Consider the following 19,257-nt stretch of genomic DNA (forward strand, 5'->3'; position numbering starts at 1 on the left):
GAGTTTGTCGTGCACCAGGATCTTATCTAGTCTGTTGTTTAGCATGCATTTCCAGTATGATATAGGTTCAGGTAGTTTATTATCTGTTTTGATCCTTGCCTCTTCTGTGAATGAAGATCATTTTTGCCTGCTTGAGGCATCGGGAAAGCAACCAGCGGATAAGGCTGAGCAGAAGCTCGGGGCAGGTTTATTAACATGTTTTGCCAGGCTGCCCATTCCAGGAGATTTTCAAATTATGTGGCATTGTAATAGTTCGTCGATTATGAATTTTGGGTCTTTAGTCTTTTCTGGGTTTCAAAGTTAGGAGTCACCTGCTGCTTTTGTTCTCTTAAAGGTCATTAATTAACCTCTTTCAGCCCTTCGTCAAATTTTCGTTTTCTTCTGGATATTCTGAAGGATCTTCTTTCCATTTCTCTGAAGGCCTCTTTTTTTATGGTCTGTATAGAGTTGGTCTGTTTTAATTTTTTACTTAGAGTTTATTGTCTGTTTTTTTCGTGCCAAGTAGTTTGTTGATGCTTGCTGTAGTTTTTGAGTTCGTTGTGGTGTCTGGTGTTTTATTGGTTTGTTCTATTTTGCCATTAATTTGCCTGTACTCTCTTTGTAAGTCTTTGCTGGATTTCTCTAGACATGAGTGATCTCAGTGGCCCAGTTTGTTCTATAAATGTCCTAAGGTTATAGTATTGTACTTGTAGTCTCAATTCTTTCGTTGGTCATTACTCGGAGTGGTCGGTGTCGCGCTTGGGGTTGTCTGGTTGATTGCTTGTTTTATTGTGTTATGTAGCTTGTCTACTTCTTTCGCTCAATTTCCTCGAGAGTTGCATCTTTAGATTTATTTGTGAGTAGCTTCAATAACTCCTTATATTTCATCCAGTCTGTTTTTGCCTATCTGGAGCCTTGCGGTATTTCGTTTGAATTGGCTGGTGGAAATTAGAATATTATCGGAATGTGTCGCTGGGGGAGAAATTTGTTCTGGCGGTAGTTACAAATGCTGTTGTTGTTGCAGAAGATTTTGTCGGGTGTTGAACGCCGCTTGGTCCCATCCAGGGTGGTGCTGGAGGTCCAGTAAGAAGTCTGCCAGTGTTGATTATATGTCTGAATGCTATGCCTTTCGGTTTTCGCTGCTGCTAAAAATGCCAGGTTCGGTATTGAAATCTCCCAGGATGTACATTGAATATTATAATTGTTAGCTCTGCAAGTCTTCTATAGGAGGGCTATTTCTGGGGTAGGTATGTTGTTGCGATTATTATTTCGCCCTGTGTTGTCTGGTACTTAATGGCAAGGAATTTGCTGTTAAAGTTGTCTATTAGTATATGTTTGATACCTTTTTTCACTGCAACATCATCCCTTCTATGTTTTTTCTCCACTTTGTTCGATTGGTGGGTGTCGTAGCAATATTTTGATTTTGCTGTTCTCGTTCGTGTGCACTTATCAGTATTACATCTAGTTGTTTTCATTTATATATTACAACCGATGTTTCCGGTATGTATGCCAATCATGACAGCGAGGATTTTATGTTTTCAGTTGGAGATGGTCCATTATTTTCTTTCTGGAGGGTTAAAGAGGGGGTGATCCTATTTCGTTGAGTCCAGATGATTTTTTTATGCTCAGCTGCCGTGATTACAATAAATCTTATGCCGAATTTGATTTGGTCTTTTAATGATGTTCCATACCGTTTCTTTACGCACGCCTGTTCGTCCATATTGCCAAACTATTTCAGGCCGTTATTGCTTTCATTTAACTTTCCAGTTGGTTTTCTGTGTGTTGTACAATTTTGATGTTTGATGTAACCGTCCCATATCAGCTGCTTCTTCCAGGCATTGGGGCAGTTGTTGTTGGGTCGATTTCATTTCCAATGTTCTTGGTCGCTGATTTCTTTTCGCCCTGTTCCTGTGTCAACCAACCTCACCATCTCAAATCTCCAAGTTGTTCCGCTTTCCGGTATGTTATCCTGGTCTGTTGATGATAAACTCTGGGTGGATAATCGTTGTCTGTAGTGTTTTGCAAGCCTGGGGTGCTGTATGGTAGTTTATTATGGTTTGCGTCTATCAGGCATGTTATTATTCTCAAGCATCCTATTGAGTTCGTCTGCATATGATCCTGGGGAAGTGGCATATTATGAAGGTGATCGCAGCATGCCCACCATTACCAAAATAATCGGTGTCACTTTAGTCGATTATGGTGTTGCGTCATTTGTTGCCTCTTTCATGTTCCCTTTGCTATTTCTCGCATATGCTGTCTCTCATCCTCGTTGGTCTTCCCAGTTTGCTTGTATTTGATATGGTCTTTTACGGGGGCAGGACATGTCTATGGTTGCGGTGTGGTGTTAATGTCCTCGTTCCTTTGCAGTTTATACCGTATGTTGTTAAAATTGTAAACACGCCCTCTCTGCCAGTTGAGCAGAAATTCTTTCCTTTCAGAGGCCCCGGTATGCCTTCATATTTAAGAAAAGGAAACAGTCAGAGATCTGTATTTTTCCTTTATTTGATAAGGATATCGATTGTTGCACGCCAAAACCCGCAAAATTGGAGACCTTGTTCGCAGCTGTTTTCTTCGAAAATTTCTACTTACGTGCGTGGGGCCTTTTATCCGACTATTTTCTCTACTTGCCTCGTTGTTGTCAGCCGTCTGCCTTCAGAGAGTTCAGTTGTCTTTTCGCCTCCCATTGAGAAAGAATCTAATTTCCTTACGAAAACTGATCTCCTGGCTCTTAGCTCGGGAGGCATGCCACAATTAATCCATTCTTGTCAAGGATTTATTTCGCCTAAGTGGTTTGTAGTTTGTCTGCATCATTTTCATTTCGGCAAGTGAATTTGAACCCTTCGTTCAGGTTGAATACCCTATTGAATGGCACACCTAGTTCGACATATGCTAGGATAATTACCCTAGATTTATCAATAGATTTGTTCTTAACCTTTACTTTTATTCTTATGTTTACTGCCATTGTGCATGTAGAAGGTTATTGGAGGTCTTCTTTGATTTTACAAGAGACAACCCCCGCACAGTGGAGTGACTGCACGATCACAGTCGTCACTATGGGATCCGCCTGTTTTTCCCCGACCCCCAATGAACACACAATCCCACTCAGCTGTGAGGTGTGCGCCACTGGAGGGGCTCTAGCACTAATACTTAAATAAAGTAGGTGCCTCGGCCAGGGTAAGCAAGGAAGGATTTTAGTAAGAGAGAAAGACCCCAAAACCACGTCAGTACTGCCAAGCAATAGCTGCCCTCCAGCGGGAGTGTGGGTCACTCACTCTACCCGTGGGGAGGGCTAACTACTGTAGGGTTGACAATCCTGAACGCTCGTGAGGTAGTCCGGTGGCAGTCGTGGTCGTTTTCCAAAGGCGGAGGCCCACAAGGGGCGTTGCCCCAAACAGGGTTTCTGGGAAGTCCAGTGGTAGACAGAGAGGCCGAGTTGTGGTCCGGTCGTCAACAGTAAAAAGAAGGCTGGCTGCTTTGGCGGTGAGGGGTCTGAAGAGAGGTCCGTTCACAGCGAAGGCTGGCTGGTTAACTTAGAATTAACCAGCCGGTTCAAATGTGTGGCCAGTAGATATCCCACACTCAGGACGAGGTAAAAGAGAAACTCACAATTGCGTTTTCTTTATATATTGTAAGTACAGTGCAGTGCTAGGGAGATGCCGTGTGGTGAGAAGCTTGCTCAGCGGACCTGTTGGGTGAGTAGCGTGCTGAAGGGAGTAGCTGTGCAGGAGCTTCGTTAAAAGAGGTGTTGCGTGTTGCTGGCCTCCAGGTTGAATACCTCTACACGAATCGAAATCGAATCGAAAAATGCTAGTGACAGGGGGGAAGGAGGTTCAGGGGAAGAATAAAGGGAGGATTGAAGTGAATTTTAGGAGGAGAGAACAGATGCAGTGGCTAAACACCGCTTGCGTGAGGGATTGTAAGATGGAGGCAGCAGCAGCAACCCGCCTGGACGCGGCAGGGAGGCGACAAGACAAAGCCAGGCTAGCGTCAGGTCAAGCGTCAGGTGCGTGTTGGGTTGGGCAATGGATGTTCAGTGCTTGGTCGGCTTGATTGTGTTTTGGTTTCTTGTGTGGAGGAGATGTCTTGGTCTTCTTAGCTTGATGTCGATTTTCTTCTCACTCTCCTCCTCTTCTTGCTCTCTTGAAGTGTCCATTCGTTTGTGTTTGGGTCTTGTTGTTCGTCTTCCTCGTGTATTAAGTCCTCATAGGTGTGGAAGAAGTCAGAGACGGTGAGGTTGACCACGTGGGCTTCAGCTCCACGGGCCACGTGGTGTTCTTGGTTCTGTGTGGTGGGCGTCTTCTCTTGAGTTTTCTTTTCTTGGTTTTTCTTTTCTGCTGGTTTTTTCTTTTCTTGGGAGCGTACAGCAAGGAGGGCCTCTTTGTAGCTCAGTTTTTTCTCAAGACGAGCCTTGGCTACCCTGCATTCCTCCTTCCATCTGGGGCAGGTCCGGTCGGCGGAGGAGTGTGGGCCACCACAGGCAGCGCATTTTTTCTCTTTGTTGGGGCAGACCGTGTAGCGGTGTCCAGGGCTGCCACACATGGAGCAGGTGTCTTCCTGCGCCTCACACTTGTTTACAGTGTGTCCATAGTGCTGGCATTTGTAACACCGTTTCGGTCTGCAGTAGGGCTTGACTGGCACAGTTACCCACGCCAGTTGAGCTTCCTTGGGTAGGGTGGAGTGGTGTCCGATGAGGGCAGTGGTGTTGGACAGCTTCTTCACAACTTGGAGCTGCTGCTCCTTGAGGAGCTCACTCAGCTCTGCTTTGTCCATGTGGGCAATTTCGGCGTGGGAGATTACACCCAGCTTCAAGTTGTCCCACATGTAGGCAATCATTTTAAAAGGAATGCCGTTGATGTCTGGGATCTCCGCGAGCTGTGCGGGCATGCCCTTCTCGACGAAGGTGATCTTGATGTCACCATGGAGCTTTAGACGTTCCACCTTGGTGACCCCCACGATCCCATTAGCTTCAAAAAATTTCTGGAGAACTAGGAGGTTTAGTTTCTTGGGGCAGGTCGGCGTATCCGGACGTATCCGCGCCACGTTATCAAACTCGTAACCGTTCATGGTGAGAGAGGGTTAGAGAGTGACTGTGTGTTGCCTCTACACGGCGAGAATGGGAGCTTATATACACGGAAGTACAAGTTGCCGGTGTCGACCCATGTCTAGACGCGTCAGAGAAACTTGGCGCGACTCTAGGCGACTAGGCTTTGGCAGAACTCCGTTGCTATGGGATGCGGCTAGGCTGTTGTAGGGGAGAGTATCCACTACAGTGTTCCTGCCTTCGGAGCTTCGGTTTATCAACAAAAACCCACCCGAATTGTGATCGATTTTTGCTTGGTTTGTGTTTGCTTTCCAGTCCGGTCGACATCACAGACGTTCAAAAAAAAAGAAAGAAAGTTGGAATTTGGGAGATAGAAGTAACCAACTGTTGTGACGATTCATCAGCGTTCAATAACAGAGGATGAAAGAGTGTTAAACTGTTCTTTTTTACTGTCGTGGAAGGACCCTCAAATCGAAGTTCACTAATAAGCTGTTTTAGCCCAGGAGCATTAACTTGTGACCTGAATAAAAATCGCATCAAGCTGATTTTTTTCAAGTCACTTTTATTATACATCATATCACCTACTAAAAGTCATCAAATATCATCACTGTGTTTATCTCAAAATTAAAGATGGCCGCCACGAGAGAGACTAATGAGGAAAATCCCCTATAACTTTAGAACCGGGTGGCCTAGGATGATGATATTGGTGTCTAGGTGTAGATTTTGGAGGTTAAAGTAAATCAACTCTTCTCAATAAGGGGAGGGATGAATTATGACAATTCTTAAGTCACTGTATTTATTGAACGCTTTCTATTAGGATTTGATAATTACACTTCAAAACCATGAACCTATTCTCCTAGCTACGTATCTCACAACAACTGGGAACTTAAGGATTTACCAAATAGATCACACCCAAATACCTGGCATGTCACCACCACAGACGTCCCACACCTCGACACAAAATTCCAACACACGTTTGAAAATAGAGTACCTTCTTGCTGGGCACGAACTCTAGCTTCCAGCCAATCAGCAGTTATCCCTGTCGTGTAGGGAGTTATAGAGGGTAATCATTGTTTAAGCTGAAATTCTCATACGTATTTCCTCTAAACATGGCATATCTTACTCTAAAATCCTGGATTTGTTGCAGCTACACCCTCTCGTATTATTCGTGAAGTGACTGTTTGCATGTGTAGGCAAAGCGCTTTTTTTTTTTTGCGTGTGTGTATGTTGAGTTGAAAAGGAGGATGTCTGGGTTGTGTTCCTTTACTTGAGTGTTTCTTAATTGAGTTCTAATTGCGTCTTCAGATTGGCCAGAACCGATCGGGATCTGTTCAGGGATGTGGGTGTTTGTGCAAGGGATGTGCTTGTAGGTGGACGTGGAGGTGGTGGGAGATGGGCTGAGGTTAGAGATCTTGTCGGGCGATTTCAAGTAATGTGGTGATGTATTTTGATTGCTATTATGTGTCACTTCTTGTCGGGAGTAGTGAAGACGAGGTTTGTTTTCTCTTCCTTGGGTTGCTGGGTGTAGCTATTGTGGTTTAGGGTGTCTGGGTGTTGGTGGTGGCGGGTGACTGGGTGAGGTCGGGTGTGGATGCGGCAGTGTTGGAGGAGGAGGCTGTGGGTTTCTATGTGCTCTGATGTACCAATGCATGTATAATATATAATAGATGGCGTTCATCTTCTGTATTTTGGCCAGATGCTGAAACCTGTCAGGATATGAAGGTGCAAATGTTGCGTTTGGTGGCTATGAAAACCCATTATCAACTAAATCAGCGGAGCAGAAGCGTCACGCTTTGAAATCTTCATCACCAGATATCACATAACAACGCAGAAGCACTTTTTGGCGAATCACACCAATAAGTCTAGGCTTATCTTGCACCTCAGAACCAAGTTTATAACTGCTGGTGTGAAGGTGGAGCAGGCCACTGCAGACTACCTGATGATATCTATTGTCCTCATCCATGCAGATACTACAGGGACGCCTATACTTAGAACATTAGAAACTAAGGAGTTTGCAATAGGCCGGTTGGCCTGTGCACTTACTACAAAGTTGCTAAGCTTGTTCCACTCGCCCACCACCCTATTTGTAAACCAATTTCTTCTTATCTCCCTCCTGAACCTAAACTTATCCAACTTAAATCCGTTGCTACGAGTCCTATGCTGCTCGGATATTATAAGAACTTTGTCTATATCTCCATTATTGATTCCTTTCACCCACTTAAGTACTTCTATCATATCTCCCAGCACTCTTCGTCTTTCTAGGGAATGCAAGTTTAGTTTCTTTAACCTATCCTGGTATGGAAGGTTTCTAAGTCCCGGAATCATTTTCGTCATTCTTCGCTGCACCGACTCCAGTGAATTGAAATCCATTCTATAATAAGGGCACCAGAACTGGACAGCATAATCGAGGTACGGCCTGACTAGCGCAAGATATAGTTGCAATAAGACCTCTGTATTCTTATTATTTACACTTCTAGATATAAAACCCAATACTCTGTTTGCCTTATTTCGAACATTAACGCACTGTTTTCTAGGCCGTAGGTCCGGGCTTACAAGTACCCCTAAGTCTCTTTCACAAGTCGACTTCTCTAGGTTGATGTTGTTAAGGCTGTATACATTGACAGTATTTGTTCTTCCAATATTAAGTACACTGCACTTGCTGGTGTTGAATATCATTTGCCATTTTTCTGACCACTCCTGCAGTATATTTAAATCCTCTTGTTAGGTTAGGTTGGGTTAGTCAAAAATGGATATCGCTACCCACACATGCCCACTGAAACTTCCCCAGTAATACAACATTGCAGGTATATGAAATGAATATTCTGGATTCACTCACGGCTTAAGGATCTGTTTCAAATATGTAGGACAATGTATAAATAATTACTGCTATTATATCCAAAGGTTGGTATAAAGTTTCCAAAGTTTTTACGTTACAAATTTAGAGAAAAAATTAAGATAAAGTGTGTAATTAGTTTGCATCAATCTCATCCATTCTCTCAAAGGCCGTTCAAAGTTTTCCTAAGAAGTGTAAATGCAGTAGATCATACGTTAACCGAAAGTCCGTGTGGATAGTGTGGGTGGCCTGGGTGGTGTGGATAGTGTTGTGGGTGGCTTGGATGGTGTGGATAGTGTTGTGGGTGGCCTGGGTGGTGTGGATAGTGTTGTGGGTGGCCTGGATGGTGTGGATAGTGTGGGCGGCCTGGGTGGTGTGGGCGGCCTGGGTGATGTGGGTAGTGTGAATGGTGGTGTAGGTTGTGTGGGTAGCGATATCCATTTTTTTACTAACCTAACATAACCTAACCTAACCACACATCATTTATTTCAGTTAACAAGAGTATTACTTCATTACGTTTCACCTCATAACTCTTCATCAGTGTTCAGAAGTCTAGACACTTGACACTGAACTTTTACCTCAGCCTTCAGTAGTACCATACACGATAGCTACCCACAGCCGCTATGTTAGAGACTTAGATTTAAACAAACATCCCAATTTTCTTTAAATATCATTATATCAACGTCAGGAGTGTCTGTGAACAAGCTGCAGACGGACACAGAAACAAAGACTAGTCTAAAACCTGTTGAGCTGTACGGTAAATGAATAATGTAACTGTGTAATAATTCCACCTCGATTATTAATTTACTATACCTCCATTAATCACCTTAACAGAGGCACCATGGCTGCGGCCACTACCTACGGGTCAACGATGACAAGTGACGAACTTGGCCACTCGTCCTCCCAGGTGCCACGACTGAGGTCTACAGCAGGAAGCCCATCAGCACCTTCCGGTGACTCTGGCAGTAAAAGACAGTCTGGACAAACTTCAACAGTAACGAATTACCTCTCCGCAGATTCCAATAACGCTGATCAATGTACAGACACAGGCGTACAGCTGAAGAAGGTCTTGGGGCTCGGGCACGGAGTGGGCTTGATCGTGGGCATAATTATCGGAGCTGGCATCTTCGTGTCCCCTACGATGGTGGTGCAGTATACTGGCAGCGTGGGTATGTCGCTGACAGTGTGGGTGGCCACGGGCATCATGTCCATGATGGGCGCCTTCAGCTATGCTGAGCTCGGTCAGTATTACGGTACTAATGTTGCTTCTCATATCAAGAAGCAACATGCTGACCATTACACCACAGATCGCCACAATTAGACCAACAATTATGTGATTTATTTATCAATGGTTAAGATTTAGTGATGGAATTGTTCCTTCTACTTACTATTTAATCTTGCCGGAACGTTTTAAAACTGCTTGGTTCAACAGGCACAATGATCCCGAAGAACGGTGGTAACTACATATACGTGCTGGAGATGTTTGGACCCGTGCCAGCGTTCCTCGTACTATGGATCACTAACATCATGACAGAGCCCAGCGGCTCCGCCATCGTCGCCCTCACCTTCGCCAATTATGCCTTACAGCCTCTCTTCCCGAGCTGCTCACCGCCATATTTTGCCACCAGACTCGTAGCTGCGGCTTTGATTTGTAAGTGTGAGAAATTATGTTGTTAAAAGTTTTGGTTGTTTAGTAAATACACATAATATACATATAAAACCTGACCTGCCAGTAGTAGAGTGGATGGGCACAGGCAGTAGTGAGGTAGGTCATAAAGGGACACATATCATCACAGGTACTAGACGTGTATACTCTTGAAACTTGTGTCACTGACTAGACAAACAGTCCTCATTTCTCGCTCCCTGGCAATTTCTAATACACAAAACTACATCTTAATAATAATTATTAAAATATTTATGTTTCAGTTCATGTGTGCCCTTCAGATTTTAATGGTCGATGATGTATATATCAACAGGTATAATGGCGTATATAAACTGCCTCGGGGTAAAGTTAGGTGCCAGAATTCAGGGCGTCTTAACCCAGACGAAAGTGTTGGCGCTGATCGTCATCATCGTGGCCGGAGTACACCACCTGGCTATTGGTAACACCGACCACTTCCGCAACCCCATGGAAGGAACCATCTGGGACGTGTATTCCATCGCCACCGCCTTCTACTACACCCTCTTCACTTACGGTGGATGGTCAGTACTGTATATATGTTGGACCGTAAATCTTGTAAACCAATCCCCGGTGCAGCTCTACAGTTCATCTCTCATCAACGGTACATTTTATGACAATATATTTTTTCCATCATGCAGGTTTCATATCAGTACTGGTTACCCCGCCGACAGCTTACCACAAGATTACCAAAAGCACGATAACCACAAATCTGCTTCCACGTTTTTTTTCCGAGAATGATGAGATATAAACCTGAACAAGAAAGAGAGAGAGAGAAAATAGATGAAAAATTAGACAAGATAGAGAGAAAAAAACAACAAATGAATAACGTTTATCCCGCTGTTTGTGCTGACTCAAAGGGTATTATTGTTACTGTTGTTGTTAAAATCATGGTTCCCTGTTAGTACTGACTTCATTAGATCAAAGACAATACAGTATAAAATAGCTAGCCGAGATGTATGCCGGGAATTACACCACTTTTTGATATACCAATAGAAACCGACTCGATGTGATGAAGGTAATCTCACCCCGCCTTACCTTCTACGCTGCCTCCAGAACACATTCCTCGTGAGGTCGAGTGCAGTACCGGCCATGCTGCCTATGGGACCCCCATTTACTTTACACATTCACTACTGACAATAATACTAAGGGGGAAGTTCTCTGTATATCAAGTGATAAAAAAATTATCTTATAAATGTTTTAAAGAACAGTTTAACTCGCAGGTTTCACTCGAGCGTTTCCGCGGTACACTGTAATAGTTTCGAGACAGCCTTATACAGAAAACCAACTTTCACTGGTTTGAGTTCAAAATTGTCATCTTTTATTCCTCTTAATTACAAACGTAATCTAGTACGTACTCTTACCAACAGAGCCTTCAATATATGTTCTAGCTATTTCCACTTGGATATTGAACTAAAATACATAAAGGAACTACTCTTTAACAATGGTTTCCCTAAGAGATTTTCAGACACTTATATTGGCAAAACGCTTAATAGGTTTTTTAGTCCCACACAGCCTCAAATTTACACTGTCCCTAAATATTCTATCTATTTCACCATCCCGTATACAGGCCCACTCAGTTTCACCCTTAGAAATAAACTTAAGAAGCTTTTCATTGAATTCTATCCACAAATTTCTCTTAGACTAATCTTTAAAACCCAGAGTTCAATTAAGAAATTCTTTAAAATTAAAGACACTATACCCACACACCTGCAATCCTCAGTTGTTTATCAATTTACGTGTGCTAGCTGTAGGGCAGCATATATAGGTAAAACTAAAAGACATTTGATAACTCGCATCCATGAACACTTGGGCCGTTCCGTTCGAACAGGCCATTTAATAACACAACCACCACATTCAGCTATTCGTAACCACGCCCACCAACATGACCACCCGTTTTCGCCGTCTGATTTCTCAGTTCTTGGCAGGAGCGACTGTGATACAGACCTCCTCATTATGGAGGCATTACACCAGTATAAAAAAAAGCCATCGCTTTGTGATATGGCCTCTAGTGAATTGTTATGTTTTTCACATTAAGGCTCGTCTGAATTAAGGTAATCCCCCCCGGTACATTCATACTTTTTTATTTCATGATTTTAGCTTTGTATGTAGGTCTCTCGTCTTTTTTGTCGGTTTTGAAGTGGATTGCACTTTTTTTAAGTTTTTGAAGTTTATCTTAGGTAAATTTTCGTATAATATTATGTGTTTATTGTATATCACCTGTATTTTTAAACTTTTTCAAAACTTTTTAGGCTCTGATGATGGAAAAGGATTATTTCCGAAATGTTAGCAATTAAAAGAAGCCCTACTTCAAGATGTTTGTGTTTACCCTGGTTCTCCTCTTCGTTATAAAACTACGCTTTCCACGTAACAAGTCCATTGCTGATGTTGTATTGTTTTCGTTGCAGGCACACACTCAACTCCGTGACGGAGGAGCTGAAGGAACCAAACAAGTACGTAAATCAGTGTAGGTGTAGGATATCACTATTGTAGGACTTGGCGCTACTCCAAGAAGATTCTCGGAGATGGTAGACTAACTTGTGTACACTGAAGGGCTACGAGTCTAATTCAAGTGTTTTTGTTCAGGTAACCCTTTAAAGACTCTCATGTTTTAATACTGTTTTTAGTGGACGAAGATAAGCGTTAACCTCCTAGAACACAGCATCTAAGAAAGGTTTTGTTTTTGTTTTTCCACAAGATTAAATTCCCAACAAACACTTTCCAGGAACCTGCCACGAGCCATAGCCATCTCCCTCACCCTAGTGACTCTGATATACGTGCTGACCAACGTCGCCTACTTCGCTGTATTGACACCTGCTGAGATGCTGTCTTCCAGTGCTGTGGCTGTGGTGGGTAGTTGTTCTGTCCTCTGGTGCTGGGCTGTGGTGGATAGTTGTTCTGTCCTCTGTGGCTGTGGTGGGTAGTTGTTCTGTCCTCTGTGGCTGTGGTGGGTAGTTGTTCTGTCCTCTGGTGCTGGGCTGTGCTGGGTAGTTGTTCTGTCCTCTGGTGCTGGGCTGTGGTGGGTAGTTGTCCTCTGTGGCTGTGGTGGTTAGTTGTGATGTCCTTTGTGGCTGTGGTGGGTAGTTGTTCTGTCTTCTGGTGCTGTTGTTGTGGTGGGTAGTTCTGTCCTCTTGTACTGTGGTAGGTAGTTGTTCTGTCCTCTGGTGCTGGGCTGTGGTGGGTAATTGCTCTGTCCTCTGGTGCTGTAGCTGTGGTGGGTAGTTGTGCTGTCCCCTGGCACTGTGGTGGGTAGTTGTTCTGTGCTCTGGTGCTGTAGCTGTGGTGGGGAGTTGTGCTGTCCTCTGGTGCTGGGCTGTGGTGGGTATCTGTTCTGTCCTCTGGTACTGTGGTGGGTAGTTGTTCTGTCCTCTGGTGCTGAGCTGTGGTGGGTAGTTGTCCTATCCTTTGGTACTGTGGTGGGTAGTTGTTCTGTCCTCTGGTGCTGTGGTGGGTAGTTGTTCTGTACTCTGGTACTGTGGTGGGTACTGTTCTGTCCTCTGGTGCTGGGCTGTTGTGGGTAGTTGTAAAGTTATCTGGTGTTGTGGCTGTAGTGGGTAGTTGTTCTGTCCTCTGGTGCTGGGCTGTGGTGGGTAATTGTTCTGTCCTCTGGTGCTGGGCTGTGGTGGAGTTGTTCTGTTCTCTGGTACTGTGGTGGGTAGTTGTTCTGTCCTCTGGTGCTGTGGCTGTGGTGGTGGTTGTTCTGTCCTCTGGTGCTGGGCTGTGGTGGGTAGTGGTTCTGTCCTCTGGTGCTGTGGTGGGTAGTTGTTCTGTCTCTGGTGTTGTGGCGGTGGTGGGTAGTTATTCGGTCCTCTGGTGCTGGGCTGTGGTAGTGGTTGTTCTGTCCTCTGGTGCTGTGGATGTGGTGGGTAGTTGTTCTGTCCTCTGGTGCTGGGCTGTGGTGGGTAGTTGTTCTGTCCTCTGGTACTGTGGCTGTGGTGAGTAGTTGTGCTATCCTCTGGTGCTTTAGATGTGGTGGGTAGTTGTTCTGTCCTCTGGTACTGTGGCTGTGGTGAGTAGTTGTTCTGTCCTCTGGTACTATGGCTGTGGTGGGTAGTTGTGCTGTCCTCTGGTGCTGTGGATGTGGTGGGTAGTTGTTCTGTCCTCTGGTACTGTGGTGGGTAGTTGTTCTGTCCTCTGGTATTGTGGTGGGTTGCTCTGTCCTCTGGTACTGTGGTGGTTAGTTGTTCTGTCCTCTGGTGCTGGGCTGTGGTGGGTAATTTTTCTGTCCTCTGGTGCTTGGCTGTAGTGGGTAGTTGTTCTGTCCTCTAGTGCTGGGCTGTGGTGGGTAGTTGTTCTGTCCTCTGGTGCTGTGTGGTGAGTGTGTTCTATCCTCTGGTGCTGGGCTGTGGTGGGTAATTTTGTCTCCTGGTGCTTGGCTGTAGTGGGTAGTTGTTCTGTCCTCTGGTGCTGGGATGTGGTGAGTAGTTGTTCTGTCCTCTGGTGATGTGGCTGTGGTGGGTAGTTGTTCTGTCCTCTGGTGCTGTGGTGGTTAGTTGTTCTGTCCTCTGGTGCTGGGCTGTGGTGGGTAATTTTTCTGTCCTCTGGTGTGGCTGTGGTGGGTAGTTGTTCTGTCCTCTGGTGCTGGGATGTGGTGGGTAATTTTTGTCCTCTGGTACTGTGGCTATGGTGGGTAGTTGCTCTGTCCTCTGGTGCCGTGGCTGTGGTGGGTAGTTGTTCTGTCCTCTTGTGATGTGGCTGTGGTGGTAGTTGTTCTGTCCTCTGGTGCTGTGGCTGTGGTGGGTAGTTGTTCTGTCCTCTGGTACTGTGGTGGATAGTTCTGTCCTCTGGTACTGTGGTGGATAGTTCTGTCCTCTGGTGCTGGGCTGTGGTGGGTAGTTGTTCTATCCTCTGGTGCTGTGGCTGTGGTGGGTAGTTCTGTGCTCTGGTGCTGTGGCTGTGATGGGTCGTTGTTCTGTCCTCTGGTTCTGTGGTGGGTAGTTGTTCTGTCCTCTGGTTCTGTGGTGGGTAGTTGTTGTGTCCTCTGTACTGTGGTGGGTAGTTGTTCTGTCCTCTGGTACTGTGGTGGGTAGTTGCTCTGTCCTCTAGTGCTGGGCTGTGGTGGGTAGTTGTTCTGTCCTCTGGTACTGTGGTGGGTAGTTGTTCTGTCCTCTGGTTCTGTGGTGGGTAGTTGTTGTGTCCTCTGGTTCTGTGGTGGGTAGTTGTTGTGTCCTCTGGTACTGTGGTGGGTAGTTGTTCTGTCCTCTGGTACTGTGGTGGTTAGTTGCTCTGTCCTCTAGTGCTGGGCTGTGGTGGGTAGTTGTTCTGTCTCTCGTACTGTGGTGGATAGTTCTGTCCTCTGGTGCTGGGCTGTGGTGGGTAGTTGTTTTGTCTTCTGGTGCTGCGGTGGTTAGTTGTTCTATCCTCTGGTGCTGTGGCTGTGGTGGGTAGTTGTTCTGTTCTCTGGTGCTGTGGCTGTGGTGGGTAGTTCTGTGCTCTGGTGCTGTGGCTGTGATGGGTCGTTGTTCTGTCCTCTGGTTCTGTGGTGGGTAGTTGTTCTGTCCTCAGGTACTGTGGTGGGTAGTTGTTCTGTCCTCTGGTACTGTGGTGGGTAGTTGCTCTGTCCTCTGGTACTGTGGTGGGTCGTTGTTCTGTCCTCTGGTACTGTGGTGGGTAGTTGCTCTGTCCTCTGGCACTGTGGTGGTTAGTTGCTCTGTCCTCTAGTGCTGGGCTGTGGTGGGTAGTTGTTCTGTCCTCTGGTACTGTGGTGGATAGTTGTTCTGTCCTATGGTACTGTGCTGGATAGTTCTGTCCTCTGGTGCTGGGCTGTGTTGGGTAGTTGTTCTGTCCTCTGGTGCTGTAGCTGTGGTGGGTAGTTGTTCTGTCTTCTGGTGCTGTAGTTGTGGTGGGTAGTTGTTCTGTCCTCTGGCACTGTGGTGGATAGTTGTTCTATCCTCTGGTGCTGTGGCTGGTGTGGTGTATTGTTCTGTCCTCTGGTGCTGGGCTGTGGTGAGTAGTTGTTCTGTCCTCTGGTGCTGTGGCTGTGGTGGGTAGTTGTTCTGTCCTCTGGTGCTGTGGCTGTGGTGGGTAGTTGTTCTGTCCTCTGGTGCTGGGCTGTGGTGGGTAGTTGTTCTGTCCTCTGGTGCTGTGGCTGTGGTGAGTAGTTGTTCTGTCCTCTGGTGCTGGGCTGTGTTGGGTAGTTGTTCTGTCCCCTGGTGCTGTGGCTGTGGTGAGTAGTTGTTCTGTCCCTTGGTGCTGTGGCTGTGGTGGGTAGATGTTCTGTCCTCTGGTGCTGGGCAGTGGTGGGTAATTGTTCTGTCCTCTGGTGCTGTGGATGGGTGGGTAGTTGTAAAGTTATCTGGTGTTGTGGCTGTAGTGGGTAGTTGTTCTGTCTTCTGGTGCTGTAGCTGTGGTGGGTAGTTGTTCTGTCCTCTGGCACTGTGGTGGTTAGTTGTTCTATCCTCTGGTGCTGGGCTGTGGTGAGTAGTTGTACTGTCCTCTGGTGCTGTGGCTGTGGTGGGTAGTTGTTCTGTCCTCTGGTGCTGTGGCTGTGGTGGGTAGTTGTTCTGTCCTCTGGTGCGGGGCTGTGGTGGGTAGATGTTCTATCCTCTGGTGCTGTGGCAGGTGTGGGTAGTTGTTCTGTCCTGGTGCTGGGCTGTGGTGAGTAGTTGTTCTGTCCTCTGGTGCTGGGCAGTGGTGGGTAGTTGTTCTGTCCTCTGGTGCTGTGGCTGTGGTGAGTAGTTGTTCTGTCCTCTGGTGCTGGGCAGTGGTGTAGTTGTTCTGTCTCTAGTGCTGGGCTGTGGTGGGTAGTTGTCCTGTGGCTGTGGTGGTTAGTTGTGATGTCCTTTGTGGCTGTGGTGGGTAGTTGTTCTGTCTTCTGGTGCTGTTGTTGTGGTGGGTAGTTCTGTCCTCTTGTACTGTGGTAGGTAGTTGTTCTGTCCTCTGGTGCTGGGCTGTGGTGGGTAATTGCTCTGTCCTCTGGTGCTGTAGCTGTGGTGGGTAGTTGTGCTGTCCCCTGGCACTGTGGTGGGTAGTTGTTCTGTCCTCTGGTGCTGTAGCTGTGGTGGGGAGTTGTGCTGTCCTCTGGTGCTGGGCTGTGGTGGGATCTGTTCTGTCCTCTGGTACTGTGGTGGGTAGTTGTTCTGTCCTCTGGTGCTGAGCTGTGGTGGGTAGTTGTCCTATCCTTTGGTACTGTGGTGGGTAGTTGTTCTGTCCTCTGGTGCTGTGGTGGGTAGTTGTTCTGTACCTGGTACTGTGGTGGGTAGTTGTTCTGTCCTCTGGTGCTGGGCTGTGATGGGTAGTTGTTCTGTCCTCAGGTGCTGGGCTGTGGTGGGTAGTTGTGCTGTCCTCTGGTGCTGGGCTGTGGTGGGTAGCTGTTCTGTTCTGGTACTGTGGTGGGTAGTTGTTCTGTCCTCTGGTACTAGGGTAGTAGTTGTTCTGTCCTCTGGTACTGTGGTGGGTAGTTGTTCTGTCCTCTGGTGCCGTGGTGGTAGTTGTTCTGCCCTCTGGTGCTGGGCTGTGGTGGGTAGTTGTTCTATCCTCTGGTTCTGGGCTGTGGTAGGTAGTTGTTCTGTCCTCTGGTGCTGTGGTGGGTAGTTGTTCTGTCCTCTGGTACTGTGGTGGTAGTTGTTCTGTCCTCTGGTGCTGGGCTGTGGTGGGTAGTTGTTCTGTCCTCTGGTTCTGGGCTGTAGGTAGTTGTTCTGTCCTCTGGTGCCGTAGTGGGTAGTTGTTCTGTCCTCTGGTACTGTGGTGGTAGTTGTTCTGTCCTCTGGTGCTGGGCTGTGGTGGGGTAGTTGTTCTGTCCTCTGGTTCTGGGCTGTAGGTAGTTTTTCTGTCCTCTGGTGCTGTGGTGGGTAGTTGTTCTGTCCTCTGGTACTGTGGTGGGTAGTTGTGCTGTCTTCTGGTACTGTGGTGGGTAGTTGTTCTGTCCTCTGGTACTGTGGTGGGTAGTTGTTCTGTCCTCTGGTACTGTGGTGGGTAGTTGTGCTGTCTTCTGGTACTGTGGTGGGTAGTTGTTCTGTCCTCTGGTACTGTGGTGGGTAGTTGTTCTGTCCTCTGGTACTAGGGTGGGTAGTTGTTCTGTCCTCTGGTATTGTGGTGGGTAGTTGTTCTGTCCTCTGGTGCTGGGCTGTTGTGGGTAGTTGTAAAGTTATCTGGTGTTGTGGCTGTAGTGGGTAGTTGTTCTGTCCTCTGGTGCTGGGCTGTGGTGGGTAGCTGTTCTGTCCTCTGGTACTGTGGTGGGTAGTTGTTCTGTCCTCTGGTGCCGTGGTGGGTAGTTGTTCTGTCCTCTGGTACTGTGGTGGGTAGTTGTTCTGTCCTCTGGTGCTGCTGTGGTGGGTAGTTGTTCTGTCCTCTGGTTCTGGGCTGTGGTAGGTAGTTGTTCTGTCCTCTGGTGCTGTGGTGGGTAGTTGTTCTGTCCTCTGGTAGTGTGGTGGGTAGTTGTGCTGTCCGCTGGTACTGTGGTGGGTAGTTGTTCTGTCCTCTGGCACTGTGGTGGGTAGTTGTTCTGTCCTCTGGTACTGTGGTGGGTAGTTGTTCTGTCCTCTGGTACTGTGGTAATTGTTCTGTCCTCTGGTGCTGGGCTGTGGTGGGTTGTTGTTCTTTTCTGGTACTGTGGTGGGTAGTTGTTCTGTCCTCTAGTGCCGTGGTGGGTAGTTGTTCTGTCCTCTGGTACTGTGGTGGGTAATTGTTCTGTCCTCTGGTGCTGGGCTGTGGTGGGTTGTTGTTCTTTTCTCTGGTACTGTGGTGGGTAGTTGTTCTGTCCTCTGGTGCCGTGGTGGGTAGTTGTTCTGTCCTCTGGTGCTGTGGTGGTAGTTGTTCTGTCCTCTGGTACTGTGGTGGGTAATTGTTCTGTCCTCTGGTGCTGGGCTGTTGTGGGTAGTTAAAGTTATCTGGTGTTGTGGCTGTAGTGGTAGTTGTTCTGTCCTCTGGTGCTGGGCTGTGGTGGGTAGTTGTTCTGTTCTCTGGTACTGTGGTGGGTAGTTGTTCTGTCCTCTGGTACTAGGGGTGGTAGTTGTTCTGTCCTCTGGTACTGTGGTGGGTAGTTGTTCTGTCCTCTGGTGTGGTGGTAGTTGTTCTGTCCTCTGGTGCTGTGGTGGGTAGTTGTTCTGTCCTCTGGTACTGTGGTGGGTAATTGTTCTGTCCTCTGGTGCTGGGCTGTTGTGGGTAGTTGTAAAATTATCTGGTGTTGTGGCTGTAGTGGGTAGTTGTTCTGTCCTCTGGTGCTGGGCTGTGGTGGGTAGTTGTTCTGTTCTCTGGTACTGTGGTGGGTAGTTGTTCTGTCCTCTGGTACTAGGGTGGGTAGTTGTTCTGTCCTCTGGTACTGTGGTGGGTAGTTGTTCTGTCCTCTGGTGCCGTGGTGGGTAGTTGTTCTGTCCTCTGGTGCTGTGGTGGGTAGTTGTTCTGTCCTCTGGTACTGTGGCGGGTAATTGTTCTGTCCTCTGGTGCTGGGCTGTTGTGGGTAGTTGTAAAGTTATCTGGTGTTGTGGCTGTAGTGGGAGTTGTTCTGTCCTCTGGTGCTGGGCTGTGGTGGGAATTGTTCTGTCCTCTGGTGCTGTGGATGTGGTGGGTAGTTGTTCTGTCCTCTGGTGCTGGGCTGTGGGTAGTGGTTCTGTCCTCTGGTGCTGTGGTGGGTAGTTGTTCTGTCCTCTGGTACTGTGGCGGGTAATTGTTCTGTCCTCTGGTGCTGGGCTGTTGTGGGTAGTTGTAAAGTTATCTGGTGTTGTGGCTGTGGGGTAGTTGTTCTGTCCTCTGGTGCTGGCTGTGGTGGGTAGTTGTTCTGTTCTCTGG

The 19,257-nt window shown here is 47.0% G+C and overlaps 2 protein-coding genes across 2 annotated transcripts in view; one reads left to right on the top strand and one right to left on the bottom strand.

Moving 5' to 3' along the window:
- LOC121866456 (Y+L amino acid transporter 2-like) overlaps positions 1 to 19,257 on the bottom strand; it is a 32,964-nt gene that overhangs the window by 11,119 nt on the left and 2,588 nt on the right. The gene's annotated exons all lie outside the window — the stretch shown is intronic.
- The window catches only part of LOC121866541 (Y+L amino acid transporter 2-like), a 13,700-nt gene continuing 3,130 nt past the window's right edge, over positions 8,688 to 19,257 (top strand). Inside the window, exons 1-5 of the mRNA XM_042366309.1 lie at positions 8,688 to 9,094; positions 9,286 to 9,504; positions 9,830 to 10,055; positions 11,940 to 11,984; positions 12,257 to 12,380. Coding sequence (XP_042222243.1) covers positions 8,695 to 9,094; positions 9,286 to 9,504; positions 9,830 to 10,055; positions 11,940 to 11,984; positions 12,257 to 12,380 — 1,014 coding nt within the window. The 5' untranslated portion in view covers positions 8,688 to 8,694. The remainder of the gene's footprint in view (positions 9,095 to 9,285; positions 9,505 to 9,829; positions 10,056 to 11,939; positions 11,985 to 12,256; positions 12,381 to 19,257) is intronic.

This window comes from Homarus americanus, unplaced genomic scaffold (assembly GCF_018991925.1).
Source record: "Homarus americanus isolate GMGI-L3 unplaced genomic scaffold, GMGI_Hamer_2.0 scaffold16430, whole genome shotgun sequence".
Lineage (NCBI taxonomy): Eukaryota > Metazoa > Arthropoda > Malacostraca > Decapoda > Nephropidae > Homarus > Homarus americanus.